The sequence below is a fragment of the Lepisosteus oculatus genome, chromosome 6, assembly GCF_040954835.1.
Source record: "Lepisosteus oculatus isolate fLepOcu1 chromosome 6, fLepOcu1.hap2, whole genome shotgun sequence".
Taxonomy (NCBI): domain Eukaryota; kingdom Metazoa; phylum Chordata; class Actinopteri; order Semionotiformes; family Lepisosteidae; genus Lepisosteus; species Lepisosteus oculatus.
Window position 1 is genome coordinate 21,677,192 of NC_090701.1, and position 18,348 is coordinate 21,695,539.

The 18,348-nt window shown below is 39.7% G+C and overlaps 1 protein-coding gene across 2 annotated transcripts; it reads left to right on the forward strand.

Annotated features, from left to right (window-relative positions):
* Positions 1 to 329: 329 nt before the first annotated feature.
* On the forward strand, positions 330 to 16,864 carry LOC102683811 (carnosine synthase 1-like). 2 transcript variants are annotated; one of them, XM_069191066.1, is made up of 9 exons: positions 330 to 353; positions 2,758 to 3,006; positions 3,643 to 3,732; positions 4,534 to 5,030; positions 5,507 to 5,711; positions 8,965 to 9,050; positions 9,414 to 9,645; positions 12,132 to 12,394; positions 13,518 to 16,864. In XM_069191066.1, exons 2-9 carry the CDS (start codon positions 2,784 to 2,786, stop codon positions 14,742 to 14,744), a joined length of 2,823 nt encoding a protein of 940 aa, XP_069047167.1. In that variant the 5' UTR covers positions 330 to 353; positions 2,758 to 2,783; the 3' UTR covers positions 14,745 to 16,864. The 2 variants fall into 2 exon arrangements, with proteins under 2 accessions (XP_069047167.1, XP_069047168.1); XM_069191067.1 differs by lacking the exon at positions 330 to 353 and adding an exon at positions 1,410 to 2,055.
* The last annotated feature ends 1,484 nt before the right edge of the window (positions 16,865 to 18,348 follow it).

Here is an 18,348-nt window from a genome sequence, read left to right on the forward strand (position 1 = left end):
CACAGGTTCATTATATAAAAAAAAGTACATGAAAATGAAAGCTGGGATTGCATGACCTTGCAGCTAAGTTTCAGGAAAAAGTGTCTTGGACACCTGTCCAAGTGGCTTGGAAAGTCTGTTTATCAAAACATACATTATGTGCACTAGCTCTGTTAGAATCTTCATGTACAAGCTGGAATTACTGTAAGTTTGGAATGCCCTGCCTATATCATTTAAACAACTGAAGCTACTGGACGCAGCCCTCCTTAACTCATTTGGTTATGCATAATTTGTGTTTTCATCGATTCATTTAAAACCGTGTGATAAAGGAAGCAGTCCCAGTAGTGAAAAAGAGACCTAACCAGCACTCGACAGTGAGTATGATTTTGACACTTGACAGCAAAATGCTTTGTAACTCCTGGTCTAGTCCCAGACTGTGAAGACCACCTAATTATCATTCTTTACATGATAACTGAAATAAAATATTCTTCAGTGCTTAAAAAACATTATGCACATGTTATTTTTATATAATTTTGTTATTTAGTAGACCAGAGAAGTTACCTTAGCTTTTTATTTTGCTAGTGCAAAAAATCAAGTTGTCAAGAAATAGATTAGTCAAATGCAAAGATCATTTAATCATTAGATATCTATGCATTCTTGTGAATTTTGTTATATATTGATTTGATGGGCTTATTATTTATGTTTGGGGGTTTTTCGTGCAAAACATTGCCCAATTTACAGCTTACATTCGAGTTGTATTATTGGTGTAATTTTGGTGACTTTCATAAACGAGTAGTCTGACGATGTGAAAGCCCAGTGTTTATATTGAATACAAATCTCACTGTGCTGTATAAATGGGAATAGTTATATGTGTAATTGTGTGAAGGGTAGCTGTATCTGTATAAGGTCTCTGTGCTGGGGCTGGGAGAGTGAATTTTAACTTCTAGAATAATATTAAATTATTGTTTTAAATTCAGCTATAATACAAAAACAAAAATACTAATACCATGAATGTCTTATAGAAAACAGCATCCATAAACTGCTGGTCATTAAAAATGCCGGGTTCTGTCAAGGGTTGATGAGGTTGAGAAAAAGGGTACAAAAAGTAAAGCATTTACACTACAGGAAATTCTAACAAAAAATAGAGCTGACGAATAAAGATATTGAATGAAAGGTGTCAAATGGCTTTTTAAAAAGTTGGTGTCCAACGGAAAATTCAAAAATCAGTTTGTAGTTTAGAAATGTTAGGAGTGTGACTGATTTGCTATTGTGTGAAGATCTGCAGGTCACGATGGCCAGCTGGAGACCTTTGCACATTCCTCGTACAGGTGAAATCCTAAGAATCCAGAGTGGTTCCAGGGTTTGTAGTTGAAACACTTCAAGAAATAAATAAAAAAACGCTTTTTTGTAGGGAAGGGCTGGAACAGGGGGCAGGTGCACAAAATCAACTCAAATGTGAAAGACCCGGAGCACCCTTAAGGGGGAGGGATTACAATCATGATACTGTACGCATTCCACTCGCATCTCTGTTCCTTCTTGCATTCCCACGCGCATACCCTGTGACACAAGCTCACGCTGCAAGTAACATGCCAATCACCTTTCTCTCCCGTCCCTATTTTAGTTCTCCTTTTAACTCATTTCCTCGCTTATTATTACGGATTCTCCTCGAGCTCCTTAGTGTGCGTTTCTCTCTTGATTTATTTTTACCGGTTCTGATCACCTTGCTTGCTTCTCGTTTCCGATTTCGCCTACTGTTTTGGATTGTAGCTTTCTCGTTGTTCTTCTATGTTCCGACCTACTGCCTGCCTCCTGGTTTTGACTTCGCCTAGTGTTTAGGATTGTTGCTTCGTCTCTGACTCTGCGTGTTCAGACCTTCTTTCCGGGTTCCTGTTTTTTTTTTCCTTTTGCCTAGCGATTCGGCTTTGTGTCTTTTTCACTCTCCTGAGTCCTGCACAGAATCTACTGATCAGATCAGCCCCGGTCTAACAACGGTGTCCCTTACCAGGAAGAAGCACATTTCTGATAATAAATGGACAGCTGTGTCAGCATGCATTGACTGCAAAGGAACACTTAAAGGTTCATTCATGTAGAAAGAACAGCCATAAAGTTTCAGTTGTCGAGCTTTCTTCTGATGTGTCACATTGTATTTCTTCTTTCTACTTTTCAGCATGAAGTATTAAATAAATTGACCTTTGTATTTCTGATAATGAATGATATTCCTGTAAGAGATTAAGGACTCAGAGATATGAGGATGAATGAAGACAAATACATTTAGTTCATTAAAACAGACTGTGATGAAAATGGTTTCTTTTGTTCTTTCTTTTAAGACTTACAGTAATGGGTAGTTACAGAAATAAGCAGTTTCTCAAGAAAATATGGCTGACTTCTTGGTAATCTGAACTCTAATTGTGAGCTAGTTGTATTGCCCCTACAAATGCTGACTTCTGTCAGTGCACAGGCCTGCCTTTACAAATGTTCCCTGTGATATACAGTATTGTATTAAAAGTACATTGGTAAAACACAGCCAAATGTAGCCAACTGGTGGTGAATTTTGGATATGTAACATCAAACTTCTTCCATTACCCACTGTGGGGAATCTAAGAGAATAGATAGTGCAACTATTAGAAGATCAGACAATGCAGGAATTTAAGTGCCTTAAATATATATCCATCTTGAGCCATTTAAGAAAAGCATTGCTTCTTAAAAAATAAAATGAGTAATCTGCAGCTCACAGCACTGGTGATGCTAAAATTGTGTTTTGTACAACTTGTGCTGCAGGCCTCACTTGACAAGGTCCATCAGAGATGCAGAGGAATAAGGACACACTGAAGGCACCTGAAGCAGTATGTGAGAATGAGGTGGGCTGCCAGAACTATAATGAAGGAGACGGTCCACATGTTCACTGGGAGGAGAGTGACCCAGCCCTGCAGGAGGAAGGGCTGTCAGAGTATTACAGCTCTCTACAGCAGATACTACTGGAACTGGGGCTTCCTGAAACCAGAGACCGCACAGCTACACCAAGAGCAGGTGGGTCCGAAGCTCTACACATCTTTGGCAAAGTGCTTCTGAAGGTGTCTAGAAAGAAAGATAATTTTTTCTCTCCATGTTTTCTAATAGGTACTCCTTGCTCATCCTGGGCCTCACTTCTCTGTGATTCACTACCCTTTCAATTTCTTAATTATAAATTATTTGGCTGATACTTTCATCCAAGCCACCTTAATCTGTATACTGGGTATTTTGCTGGAGCAATCTGAGTGAGGTACCTTGCTAGAGGGTACGGAAAAGAGCAAGCAGTACTAATACTTAAATTTAATGCGTTATTGCATGCATTGTTACAGAAGAAGCATTCAAAAAGGAACAGTATAAGTAAAGAGGACCTTTTTTTTATTTATCTCTCAAAAACAGCAAAGATAAGATTTATGGAAACCTATTAGCAACGCCATTAGATTGGGTCGAAGCACACTCTGGACAACTTTCAAAACTTAAACTTTTTCCTCCAGTGAAAAAAGTTATTTCCCTTTTTTTAAGCTTTATGAATCAAATACATTTCAGTGGAGCCAAAGGTTAATTTGATGTTTTCCACCCCTGTTTCATCTGTAAATAAGGTTATTAAATCATTTATGCTGCTTGGTACATTACTAATAGAATTGTTTCTTTTTGCAGATTTGACTGATCCTAACATGACTATCTGTGTTCTGGCCTCACCTGACAAATATCTTCCTATTCTGCTGGAGGGAGGCAGGCGATGTCCCGGTATGTTTTATTGATGTCTTTGAATTCCTTCAGCATTAATGCCCATTGCTTACTCTGGTGTCTAGAAATAAAGCTCGTCACTGATTCAGCCACAATCCAGCCATCAATTTCACCAAGACATCTGTTAAAGCTAAATTTAGCTTTTCATCACAACCTTTTTTAATAAAGGTAACATTTTAATATATGCATGAGTTATTACTAACTTGGGTTGTACATTTATAGTGCACAGAAATGAATGCTTAGGCTGAGAGGCAGGTTTTTCATATGGGAAGAGACAAGAGTAACGAGGAAACGAGAATACAATCTGAGTGTTATCTGCACAGAAGTCGTATGAAAATTGTGAGTGGTCCTGGGAGTAGCACAGAGCCTTGTGGGACACGAGTGGAGAGAAGCAGCAGTACAGGGGATATCCCATGCCATAATAAAATTGTCAAGTTAAGAGAAGAACCAAGTGTATGCAAATTTAATATTAATGGACATTATTGAAGAGACTGTTTTACCTTCTGCAAAAGCAAATTAGTGTCACACATTTGGGGCCAGTTTGAAAAATGCTTCACATCAATCTTTTTTTCATCTGAAAGGATGAATTCTTGGTTAATGCGAATTCTCTGATTGAAAGCGAACCTCATTTCAAATAGACTTAGTAAAACTTACACGTTAAACATTAGAGTTAGACTTTGGTTAAACCCTATAGTGTTCTCATTATGATGAGTAATGTTTCACGGGTTGGTCCTAGGAGTAATGTTGCTGACAAGAATCAATGCTGATAATTTCCGTGTTGCTGCTCTGCTGTCACCCCAGGTCATGTGCTGCTCTGCTTGTCCTCCTCTTGGCTCTCCAAGGCTCCTTCCCAAAAGCACCCAGGGCTTTTCTCTCTCCTCATCCACAAAGCCGTCACCTTTGGGTCAGGGGGCTGGACTAACCTGGACACCTTCCAGCCTCCCCGACGCGCCAGCTATTTCCTGAGCTCCCTGGGTGACCACAGCATGCCACACGAGGCTGAAAATGGGCAAGTTCTGGGCATCATAACGGAAGAGGATCTGGACTGTCCAACCTGCGGTTCTCCCGAGCTCACCAGAGTGGTTGAGGATGTACTTCTGACTAGACAGCTGGTGGCTCAGAGAGGCATTAAAGTACCACCAACCCTGGCCTTTGCCTTTCGCCCCAACCTTAAATCCTTGCCCCCGAACACCCAGGTGACCGTGGTTTCTGCTCAGGAGAAAGAAGAGCTGCAGAAAGCCATGCTGGGGGCTGTTGAAGAGTTTCTGCACCATCCTGACCTTGAGAGCTGCCACAAAGCAAGTGTATTTTCTGAGTAAACAGGGTTCGCAATAAAACTTAGTCTTGGTATAAGATTCAGAGATAAACTGGCAGATTTTCTTCAGTCCGATTAAATACAAGTTTGCATTTCTAATCAGTTTTTAATATGAAGCTGACAGACAACTATGTGTTTTCCAAAAAAGAACAAATATAGAAAAGGTAGTTTATGATGTATGTTACAAAAATGACCAGTTTACTGCAACGTGATTGCATTTCTTTCTAAACAGATTAACTTTTTCCTGAGTTTTACCCTTTACATGACAAAAATCCGACATTTAATTTTAGGATTTGCAGTTTTACACTTCAGATTCCTATTTCTGTAAAACAATGTCTCTAATAAGCTGCAGAGCTTTATGATGCTGAAAAATTGGAAAGAGGATGTACACTGTAGGATTGAAGAGTAAAGGAAGCCCAGAATTTCGAGAAACCCTAATTCTGTTTTTTGACTCCACAGGTGATGGTCCAACCTTCTGGCGCAAAATGGTGTTTCCGTGACAATGTGACAGTTCACCAAAAGAGCGCAGGAGAAGAAATCCTTCAAGCAGCACTAGGTCTCCTGCCCAGGATCCAGCAAGGAGAGTCCATTCTCATCACGGCGTCTTACGACTCAGTCCAGCCGCTGAAGCCCTGGAAGCTGCAGCAAAGTGTCATCTTCAAAGGTAAAAGCTCGGCTCTCCAACATAATTAAGAGAATGATACATACTAGTAGGAGCAGTGCAAACATAAAGAGGAAAGACCAATATACAGGTGAACATAAAGTTCAAGGAAGAGTACAACCATATGGCCAATAAAATAATTTTAACAACTACTTTTGGTAGTGTAGGTCCTGGGTTTATTTAAAGGCTTTGCACAAAACTCACAAATAAAATACTCTAAAAGAAATAAAACTCGTCATTCAGAAATAACAGTCTAACCACAAAATTAAACATCTGCTGTACCACCATCGTTTCCTAGCTCACACCCTGATTTCTTCCAAACGGCAGCTGTTGCAGTTGGACACCCTTCTATACTAAAGTCAACCCCCTTATTACAGACAGATGAGAATGTTCATTCCAACCCATTACTGAATAATATATTTTAAATAGTGACTAATACACACCCATGGAGGCTAAGGATCTGTGCCTGTGGCTGTAAGGTTGGCGGTTCAAATCCTGAAGCCGGCAGAGGAATCCTACTCCACTGGGCCCCTGGGTAAGGCCCTTAACCCCAACTGCTCCAGGGGCGCCATATGGCTGACCCTGCTCTGTGACTCCAAGTTTCTCTCCCTGTCTGTGTGTCTCATGGAGAGCAAGCTGGGATATGAAAAAAGACAAATTCCTAATACAAGAAATTGTATATGACCAATGAAGTGATCTTATCTCATATGAGGCTACCTTGCAAGTGGTCCTTTCTAGTGGCAGGTCTGTGGTTTCAAGGGGCAACCTGCCACATTACATTGCAAAAGCATTTTATAATACAAATCCCTTCAGCTGCATAGCTTATATATTATATACAGTATTTTATAATCTGCTATATGATATGGAGTTTATATAACAAAATATAACAAAAGTTTGGGAGGGATGAAAACAACCACGTTCAATCGTTCCCAGCTGTCAGTAATCAGCAATCACTCCCTTCATCCTTCCTCCACAAAACGCTTTAAATACCAATGTGATATCCCTCTCCCTCGTGTGCGACTTTTGCATCCGCTGCTACTGCGGCCATCTCCTGGGCCCCAGGTCTGTCCGGTGTCCTACTTCCAGCCCAGCCAGCAGTTGTCCCGTCTCGTGTCCCTGGACCGGTGTTCAATTTAGCCCCGGGTTCCCATCTCTGGTGCTATGGCGGCCACCTCCTTGGCGCTGGGCCTGTCCAGTGTCCTACCTCTGGCCCAGTCAGCAGTTGTCCCGCGTCTTGCGTCCCTGTCTTATTCGTGTTTCCATCCAACCCAGCCCTTATGTCTCGTGTCCTTGTCTCGTTGTGTCTTGATCCCCTGGTGTTCCGTTTTATAAAAAAAAAAACACATTCCAGGCTGCCACGTGATTGCATATCTCCCAGGCTCAGACAGCACTGCTCACAGAGTCGGGTCTTCGTCTTGGAAGCGTGCATTTTCAAAATTCATGTCTCATTTTCCCTATCCCCGGAGTTCAATTTGGCCCTGGATCTATTCGTTTTGTCTCTGCTGCTACTGCGGCCATCTCCCCGGCCCCGGGTCTGTCCGGTGTCCTACTTCCGGCCCAGTCTGTAGCTCTCACGTGTCAGCCCTGCTACTTTGGCTTCACCTATTTAATGTCCATACAGGTAAGTCCCATGTCTTGCATCTCTGTCCTGACTTTGTGTTTTTTCTCTTGCCCTTTCTGCCACTGGTACCACCTCATTAAGGTAAGTCCTTTAAGTCCACCTCATTAAAGTAAGTCCTTCATCCCATGTGTCCATTACATCCCTGTCCTTTTTTCTCTCCCCCATGTCCACTCTGCTCCTGCTTTGTTCGCTTCCACGGTATCCAGTTCATTTCTCTTGCCAACCGCTCAATGTTTCGCGTCCCCTTCTCGTCGCCTCTTTATTCCCCTTCCCCAATTCAGCCTCAGTCTCATCCCTTCCATCCTCTGTAGCTATCAAAGCTACCCCCCTCGACATCCATACAGGTAATTCCCTCACCTCATTCCCGTGTCCTATGCATGTTTTTATTCCCGGCATCCGATCCGGCCCCGGGCCCATTTTTCTCCCTCTCATCCTCCGCGGCTGCCGTCGCTGCCTCTCGTTTCTGGATCCGCCCAGCCTCGTACCTCTGCCTACTCAATAATCACCCCTTGACACAAGTCCCTATCCCCGACATCCAAATCTGCACTGGGATCATTTCTCCCACTCCACACCGCTACTCCTTGGATCCAATACTGCTTTCACTTCACGTAATATCCACACACGTAAATTCCATGAGCTACAGTACGACAGCCGGGACCCCCAGAGGTTGATTTTCTCCCAACGGGAGTTTTTGTTTTCCTCTCCACAGTGCCCACATGGATCTGTCATTAGGCCATCAGTGCTCGCTATCCAGTTCCAGAGTCCACAAGAGCTGCAGCAGTTAGTTCCTTACACTTAATTTATTGTAAGATAGTAAAGGTGTTACTTGCCATAAGGTCTACAAGCCTCGCATTTCCTTTGAGCCAGCTACTCCATCTGTCTAGGACCTCGTCCTATGGCCAGGAGGTCAGCCCTCAGCCAAGCAGGTTAAGCCAAATATCAGCTCCATAATAGTTCATTACGCTTTGATCTTGGGCATTGTCATTCCTAATGAAACATTCCTTTGTCTTTTACTGCACAATGTTAGTGACACCAGTTTACACATAAAATGTGCGTCAAGAGAATTCTAGTACCACAGTGCATAAGGAAAGACACAGGGTATTGTGTTCACAAGAATGTTTTGTGCCATTGTATGAAAATGGTATAATGACGAAGGACAGACAATGGAATGCTTATTAGCACATAGAAGAACAATAATGCAATAAATAAATAAATGACTGAATGTATTTAAGACTTACACCATTTCCTGCTACTATTTAAAGTTAATGTATGGGGACTAACATGAAACATAGGTATATACACAATTTCACTGAAAATCAAGATATTGTTTCCACTATTTAGAACTGAAACATGTAAACTCACATTTTGTTTGATGACCCACATGGTTAAGGGTCACACGGTTAAGGGAAATAATGATAATTATTTCCTATTCAGTCAAAATTTTCACTTTAAAAAATGAAGTTTGATATTCTTCTTACACCTCGGGCTTGGTTTTCTGGTGTTGATAATGAAATCAGACATTCTCTGATGAAGTTATGATGAACAGTAAAGCACAGGGTAGTGAAACTACATGGATATGAATTAATATGTTTTAAACATTTAATATAGCTGCCTGTATACTGTATATTTATTCAGAGCCAGAGGTTTCAAGAAGAAAGCTTGATCTCCACATCAGAGCCACAGTTTGCCGTTCTGCTGATGATCAGCCTCAGTTGATGCAGGTACAGTGCAAATAAAATATATTGTAGTCAGGTGGTTGTGAGTAGATGTTGAACCCAAGTAGAATAATATTAGATAATTATCAAATTATGGGGTCTGTTATTTTAACAAATAAGTTCCCCATATGTGTGTAAAGATAACTGTATAATTTCACCCCATGAAAAACTGTTCAGATGATCTGTATCAAAGTACATCTGGAAAGAAACACCAGCATCCAGTTTCCTACCTTATCTGAAGAGAAGTAATAATGTTTCCATGCCATTATCTTTTGAAGATATTTATCTTAAAATTTAAATTCTGCAGGATCTCTGGGGAAGTATCACTGCTCTGGACATCAGTGCTAATGTTGCTTGTCTGCATTTCAGGTAGTGTGCTGGGTGAACGGGACAGAAGCTCCGATTAGAAGCAGCCCCACAGTGTTGCAGTCTCTGGAAGTGACACTTCAGGACTGGGGCTTCACAAAGCAGGACTACCTCACAGAACTTCAGCAGCTCCTGAAGCAGTGGGCCGAGGCAGCCATGCAAGGCATCATGGACTACCAGTCCCAGCTCTCCAGTGAAGAGAGGGGAGGGGCTACTGCTCAGATTGATTTCATAGGTACTGCTCTTTAGTGACCTTATACGCTAAGGATAGGCAGAACACAGGAACATAAGAAATGATGCATGCCAGATTTTCTCATTTAGTAATTTAGGAGCTAATGAGACTAAAACATTTCAAGCCATTTCTTACAAGAGTTCAGATCCTGCGCCTCAAGTATTTGGCTGGAAAGCCTGAGGTTTGCAGATATCTTCAGCTCCTGTAAAGAAGTATTTCCTAGTCTTCTTCTGAAATAAATCCCCTTTTAGTTTCCAGTTTGACACCAAATCCTTGTTTCTCAACCTGATGCTATCAAAACCTCATAGGATCTTATATCCTTGAATCAAATCTCCTTTCAATCTCATTTGTTCTTAATTTAAGAGATTTAGTTATTTCCCTAACTGAAACATGAACCCCCCTTTATCCTAAACTGTCTGATAATCTCCTGAGACAAAGATATAAAACATACTTTTTATAATGTAATATAGTGAGGAAAACAGAACATGAGTTTTAAGCAAGGTCTTACTAACGCATTGTAAATCTTAAGCATAACTTCCCCAGATAATTATTCCATGTTTTTGACTTAGATCAGAAAAAGTAAAGGACCCAATAAAATACTCTAACTATCGCCTGTTATCTCTTCTAAACACAGATAAAATGGTATGTAACGTATCTAGTCCCTTTGCTTGATGCGTGTATTCTCTCCTTAATTCACTCTCAGAGAGGGTTGATGAAAGAAAGATAATTTATCAGTTTGATCTGTACTCTGTAAAGTGCATCCAGCCTAATGCTTCTGCTTGTTATTGGGGTCAGTGATACCTACTCAAATTCATTTGACTTGAGGAACCAGACAAGGCTGCTCTCTTAGTCCTCTGCTCTTTGCTCTCTCTTTGAAACCTTTTGTACCAGCTGTGTGGTGGAATACTTCAATTTTACTTATTAACATTTATGGAACAAAGCATCACATCTCACTGTATGCTGCCAATATTTTCTACCTTTGGCTGGTCTATCTTGGAACCTCTCTAGTATTTTAGAGTTGGTTGAATTTCTTACTATTTTTTACAAATACAATATTAAATGGGGTGAATTTGTTTATGCCACTTGGCAGTTCAACTCTTTCTTTTTTAACTTTAACCTTACAGGTGCAAAGCAGTTTTACATTATTTTTTAGCCTAAAAATTCACAAAACATCTCAATCTACCTACAGTACTGTTAAGACCTTAGAATTATTTTATTGTCCAGTAGATTAACTTCAGTTCTGTAGTTTGTAGGATATTATTGATATAAACTGTAGTCCAGAATCACCAGTTCATCTGTGATTATCTACAGTAGCTACCTATCTTTCTGAAAAATTCTCAGTTTTAACTCAGGAGTCTTCTCTTAGCTGGGCAGCTTGGTGATGGTTAACATAGGCTAACTGAAGTAGTCCCAGTACCATCATTTATGATTTTCCAGTATCAGATTCATACTGACCAACTGGACAAATTGAAAGATTAATGCCTTTAGTGGTACTGGTTCAAAATCGAACCAACAATATTTGGGTACATTTTATTATGATGCATATAAATAAATAAAAACTTAGGCTATTGTGTCTAGCAAAGTTCTGAAAACTTTGTTTTTTCTATCTTTTGGTAAGTACTGGAAGATTACACTTATTTTCTTTAATTGTCATAAAATCTTAGTTAAGTACTTGAAAAGGCCTAAAATATATCTGTCATTAATTCAATTACAAATTGAATACAAAAATATATTTTTGTATTTTTCGGCCAATTAAGTAATTGCTTTTCACACATTTCACCCAGACCTCAATATCAGAAAATAGTTTATTTAGTTTAAATGAGATATTGTATGAATATTCCGGTAGTAAATTTAGAAAATACAAATTCAGCTAACTTTAAAACATGGTTTAAAAATTCAGTCCATAGATAACATTCCAGCAGGTTCCAGAGTTCTGTTGTATATTTAATTCATATTCATACAATATCTTATTTAAGCTAAATAAACTATTTTCTGATATTGAGGTCTGGGTAACAGGGGAAATCTGTGAAAAGCAAGTACTTAATTGGCCAAAAAATACAAAAATAGATTTTTTTTATTCAATATGTAATCAATAAGGGGTGTAACACGGGCTACCTGGCCAAATTTTCCATTGGTCCTTACCAATCATGGCCTCCTAATAATCCCCATCTATGAATTGGCTTCATTACTCTGCTCTCCTCCCCACTGATAGCTGATGTGTGGTGAGCGTTCTGGCGCACTATGGCTGCCGTCGCATCATCCAGGTGGATGCTGCACATTGGTGGTGGTGGAAGGGAGTCCCCATTACCTGTAAAGTGCTTTGAGTGGAGTGTCTAGAAAAGCGCTATATAAACGTAAGCAATATTATTGTAAACTAGTAAATGAGTAAATGACCATTGCAAAACATATCCTTTTTCATGGTCTATAGTTCATTATAAGTTTTTGTGTGAAGATATTTGAACTTTTCTGTGTAAATATGCCTCTCTCAGGTGTGGAGTTTGCTCTGACACAGCACAAGGACAGTCTGCACCCTTTCCTCCTGAGCCTGACTTCTCACCACAGAGGAATTCAGAGCACTGCCACTCAGTTCCTGCAGCCCCACCAACGGGGCAGCACTGTCGGGCCTCTCGTACAGGCCATGTGCCACAGAGCCCACTGCTCTTTCATCGCTGACAAGACCATCCTGTACATCGGAGCAGGAAATTTAAATAAGCTGAGAGTGTTTCAGTCAGCCAAGAAATATCACATCAAGGTAAGGTTTCTCGCCTCAGTTAAAAAATCCAAATTCTGATGCATAAAATGTTGACGTCATAAAGATACTTATTGCTGTATCCAGGGCATACATAAGTGATATTTAGGCTGGTGTTTCTTATTTTTAAGAAAATCACATGTGCACTGTTTTGATTAAAAGTCTCAGTTTCTAGTTTTATTTGATGAGATCAGAGGTGCAAATAATAAGCAGAGCATGTTAATTTTCCCTCCTTGAAGACACATAATTTCAAAATGCTAGTGAACAGCCTGAGCTGTTCTACAATATGAGATAAATCAGTTATGTTAACTTCCATGTTTTCAAAAAATAGAAAATAACAATTCTTTATATGTGAAATGTTCTACAATCTTACTTTACCCCATCAGTATTGACAAAACTGAATTCAAATGGTTTAGTATCCTTCTTCATCTGTTTACCAGTCAATCCCTGCCGGTATTTATTTGAACATTTAATAATAAATAGTTTACATCTTATTTATTACATCTTAAGCTTACTGTATATCTGTAGCATAATATACATCTTGAAATGGATTTTCATCATTACGAAGCAATTGTATCTTTAGCATGCCTGGAAAAACATTTTAACCATTGCTCATCTCCCAAGCCTCCTTTTTAAAAGAAATCAAATCCTGAACTTTTGTAAGTAAAACTAGGAAACTAGAAAGACAAAAAGGAAACGGTGGCCAATAAAGACCTAAATTTAATTTGGTCTCTCCGAGAGTTTTATCTGAAATTCCCAAAAATAAATGTAAAAGGTTTTCATGACAAAAATAACTTCAATAAAACGGGTATATGCCGTTGTCTCGTGACTTAGATCAAGAGCTAGTTTCCCAAGTGACTGCTGTCACATTTTGGCATTATTTTTCCCCTTTAAGGATCTTAAAAAGTTTCAGATATGTCCTAGTTGACAGGTTTCTGCTTCCAAATCCATCCACTGCCACCCCAAAACTATGATTTCAGAGTATGACAGGATTATTCAAGTACAGAACAATATCCTACAGCATCTGAATGTAAATAGACATCAACACACGCTGTTCTTCCCAGTTTGAAACCCATGGCCAAAAAAGAATGGTAAGATTCCACTGTGTTAATTTCTGTTTTTTTAGATAATCTTGGTGGATTGCAATTCATCCCATCCTGCTTTTGCGCTGGTGTGGAAAACTCTTCATCACGACTTCAGCGATCACACGCAAGATGAGTCTCATGCCCATATCATATCCAAGATGGTCCGGGATTTGAACGTGATTGTCGATGGCTGCACAACTTTTAATTGCGATACAGTTATACTGACGTCCCTCGTGTGCAAAGAACTAGGTCTTCCCAGTGATGGCTTTGAAGCACTCGTTACTGCCAAAAAGAAGAGTAATTCTCATCGGCACTTGGGGGGAATTTGCCACGGCCTGCAGCATCTCCCCAATCCCTCACTCTACGCAGTGCCCTGCCTACCCGTGGACAGTGAACAGGAGCTCGAAGAGGCCATGGCACAGGTGGGCTTCCCTGCAGCAGTAAAGCTGGAGCAAGGCAGTGGTGGAATGGGTGTCAAAATAGTGGAGAACTCCCTGCAGTGCCAACAGCACTTCAAGAGCCTAAAGTGGGACTTAAAAGGAACAACTTATCACATGATAAACAAGGGATTCAAAAATGAACCATTTCTGATGGAGTTTATTAGCGGCCCAAGGTATGTCGTAGACCTGATAATCTTTCAGGGGAAGCTTTTGGCAGCATTTGTCTCTGATCGTGGGCCTCCTGGACTCTCTTACTTTTTCAACACATCACACGTCATGCCCACCTGCCTCTGCCCTGAAAAAGAGACCCAGTTAGCCATTGCTGCATACCAGTGTTGCCTCCACTGTGGCCTGAAGAATGGGGTCTACAATCTTGATATGAAATTGACTGAAACAGGCCCCAAGCTCATCGAGATCAACCCACGACCAGGTGGAAGTTATCTGCCTAGCTGGATCAAGACGGTCTATGGCACGGACATTATTCTGTGCACCTTTCTGATAGCCTGTGATGTCCATCCACACATCTGGACCCCTGAACCCAGAGGCTATGTTGTAGGTATATCTAGCCCTGTTTTTCAGCATGTTCAGGCCCTGGAAAACCCTTCTTTTCCTGTAATATTAAAGGCTTTGGAGGAAAATGGGATTATCAATTCTATCAAGATTGGAGACATGAAAAATAAAATTGACTTTGACTTTTCCTCCTTCAACATTACCAGCTTCAGTCCCAACAAAGACGAGGCCTTTCACAGGCTCATTGCTGCTTCCAAAATTCTTGATTTGGATTCAGAAAAACATCCCGTCAAGTACTTTCTGGACTTCATAAAATAATACAAGCAATTGAAGAGGTTTCACAATGCAATTTTACTGAATGAAGAATTGGATGTAACACACTTTTTGTCATTGGTAATTTTAATATTTGGGATATTTTTCGAATTTGAGCATTTTTAAAATAAATTTGTATAAAATGTGCATTTAAAATTTCATATTAATTTCATATTCATGTTTGTTGTAACGTGCATTTTTTCAAATATCTTGAAAAACTCACAAATTCAAATCAGTGTATTATAACCAAAATACCAAACAGGAAATAAGCAAACATTTAGCAGCACATGGTCATTTATTGGATGGCAGACCAAAACCAATTTCCCCTTTCTAACAATGTATCATTAAAATAGGAGAGGACATTTTTAGCCAGAGGATTCGATAATTTAGTGGAGCAGTGGCACTGTGGCTAAGGATGCTGGAAGGGGCTGGAAGGTTGCTGGTTCAAAGCCTGCGGCTGGCAGAGGAATCCTACTCTGTTGGGCCCCTGAGTAAGGCTCTTAACCCCAATGGCTCCAGGGGTGCCATATAAATGACTGACCCTGCACTCTGACCCCAAGCTTCTCTCTCCCTGCCTGTGTGTCTCATGGAGAGCAATTTTAAGACAAATTCCTAATGCAAGGAATTGTATATGGCCAATAAAGTGATCTTATCTTATCTTATATAAGATGTCAACATTTCTTCAAATAGATAAGACATCAAGTTGTTTCATAATAATGCTCATAGTTCAATATACTATTCAGCTTTCAGATGACCTGTCTGGTAACCCAGCCTGGTTAAAACAGAACTCTCCCATCATTCAACCACTTGTTTTCTCCCTTCTTTTGTCTTTTCTCTCTTACTCCCTCTCTGTTCCTGTATGCACTGTATGATGTTGTGATCCATTCCAATGGAGATTGTCTTAATGACCTCCTTAGGAATGGCCCTGGCACTGTTCAATGTTTATTCTTTAATATGGTGGTCCAAATGATATACACTGGAGTTAATTAACCTGAGTAAATTCCTCACACTGAGTTTATCAGTGTCTTCCTCCATGTTTACTGTCCCCCTTGTTTAAGGACTGCTAGGTAAATACCGCCATTTCTACATACTGTACTTGTACATCATTTCAGACCTTCTGAGGAAGGTAAGGGGAATTGCAAACACTGCTAACATTGATAAGTGTCAGATTCACCTCACAGTATTATAGTCATTATTTTATGGTTATAAGCTGAATTCAGGTCAATTTACAGTTTGTGTGATGCTAATATTTGAATTAGTTGGGTCATGTAATCAGTAGTTTGCTACAGTATAGGGTGGTGTTGATAAAGGGCTAGCTGAACTGAATAAACTAATGTTGTGATGGAAAGAACTGTTCCTAGTTTTTTAAATTGTTTTCTTTTTATAAACGTATTTTAATAGCTTTCTGTGCTGCACAATGACTCAAGTTAGTCTCTAATGCTGTAAAAGGAACATGATTTGTGAAGTACTGTAGAGATGGGGGAGGGTCAAAGATCAGGTCTTGTAACAGTGCCCCTTGGTTTGGTTGTATTCCTGTAAGACTGCAGTGTTAACTCTCTCAGTGGCAACTGTATTAGTCCACTGTCTAAGTTCTTACGTTCTGCTGTTCCTAACTGAAGAAAAATAGCTGGACATTATAAAGAAAAAGAAATATACCTCAATGATAACTTGCGTAACCAAAAAACCCGAAGACAACCATAATGCCAAAGTTACTACATGCTAAAAGTCCTTTCTCATCACATAAGAATTTCTAGTAACAGTGAAGGTTGTTGGATTAGATTCTGAACATTTACCTACTTATTTTTCATTGGCCTCCTAGGATAATAAAATATGAAAACCATGGGAACATCAGAAATATCAAACTTTTTACAATGAAAAGTAGCTCATAAAGGCAAGGCGATATACTGTATAATGGTCAAACATATGTAGTTGGTGCTGGGTTTTGTTAGGAGATAAATGAACTATGTTGGGATTGTTACAAGCCGATGGAAGTCATGGAGAGATGATGTGTACTGTTTATTTGTGTATTGTATAACAGAGTTAAAGTTATAATGATGTGAACTGTTTTAAAAATGTAAAGGAAAGTGGGTGAAATAGCTCTGCATTAAATACAACAAACAGTACAATCCTCGTTCGGGTATTATTTCATACATATTATTTCCACTGTACCAGAAATAACAACACACAAGCATTCTTCAGTTTTTTATTCTTAATTTTTCCTTAAGAAATACATAACATTGATAATTTTATTCTGGACAATACCTCTTCTAACCTATCTTATTTCTGCAGCAAGTTCACCTTAAGTGGCACTAACAGCTTCTCATAAGATTACGCATTGTACCTTCTCTGGGTAGGAATGAAACACTACTGAAATAGCTACCTACTGTATATGTAGTTCATAATGACACACCTCCTTTTATCACCTCTTAAAGGAGAAATATGGTACAAAATATCAGTTGTAAGCAGTGTCAAACTGAAGGTCACATATTAGGATGTGCCCAAAGTTGTGTGGAAACACTATTGAGCTCTAATCAATATGTAGTTAGAAAATCAGGAGTCAGCTACAGTATATCTGCAGTTCAGTCTCAGATATTGAGTCCTCAGTGCTGTTTAGCTGCCTTTAAATTGGAAGGCATTTGCATATAAAAGCACATTGTAATGAGTAAATGAGAGAGGTAAAACACTGATTCATTGGTGACATTAGTGAAAACAGTACAAATGGTAGTATATACAAAATGCATCTTTATGTGGCTTAGAGTGAAAAGACTGCACTGAAAAACTAATTTCTGGGATTAGTAGTGTGGAACTATGAACATTTTTGGATCATATAACTATCATATAATGATCTATTACATTCTGAACTCCAGTTTCTCAGAAAATGTGATTTTTGTTTCACATTGGATTACCCCCCTTTAGATGAAAAAATAATTTTACACGGTAAAATATCTTGTTTGGTGTTTTCATTAATTTATTTATTAATGGTGGCTGGATGAGGTTTTTAGATAAGTTCACCACCAACAACAGGCTAGATAGGCCTTATGTTATGTTCTTATGTTCTAATGAGCATTATATAAATTAAAGCAAACACCCGTATGCCACAAATAGATCCATGGAAAAATGAATCCATATGAATTAACCACACCAAACATGCAGACTCTGCAATGAGTGAGAGTTGTCCGTCAGGCTGACTGAGGACAGAAGCACAAGATGGCGGGCTCAGTCACCTGTCATGCCACACGCACAGCTCCCACTGTTCCTCTCAGCTCCTCCCCAGTCCAGCATCTTCTGCCCTTCCCATGAGACCCACCAGCCCCAGCCAGACTGAACGAAGCGAGTGTGCCGACAGTCCAGCTGCAGGACGAAAAACAAGGTTCAGGCTCTGCGTTTCCTCAGGGGACACTAGTTCAAAGCAGTTTAATCCAGTTTAATCCTGTCCACAGTTCAACGGCTAACACAAATGATTCTGAACACAAATATTTATCACACATGTCCGTGAAATCTAATGACAGGGGTGTCTGAAGATTTGTGGGTATTTTATACAGGCAAATGAAGAAAGTTTAACAATTGTTTGTCTTTCTACTTTTCAGTCTAGATAAGTCTTGGCATTGCT

Bases quoted from the DNA above. Each gene is read 5' to 3' on its own strand.
- LOC102683811 (XM_069191066.1), top strand. From the start codon at position 2,784: ATGCAGAGGAATAAGGACACACTGAAGGCACCTGAAGCAGTATGTGAG. The intron at 3,733-4,533 runs GTATGTTTTATT...CTGTCACCCCAG, and splicing joins GGGAGGCAGGCGATGTCCCG to GTCATGTGCTGCTCTGCTTG. The intron at 12,395-13,517 runs GTAAGGTTTCTC...CTGTTTTTTTAG, and splicing joins CCAAGAAATATCACATCAAG to ATAATCTTGGTGGATTGCAA.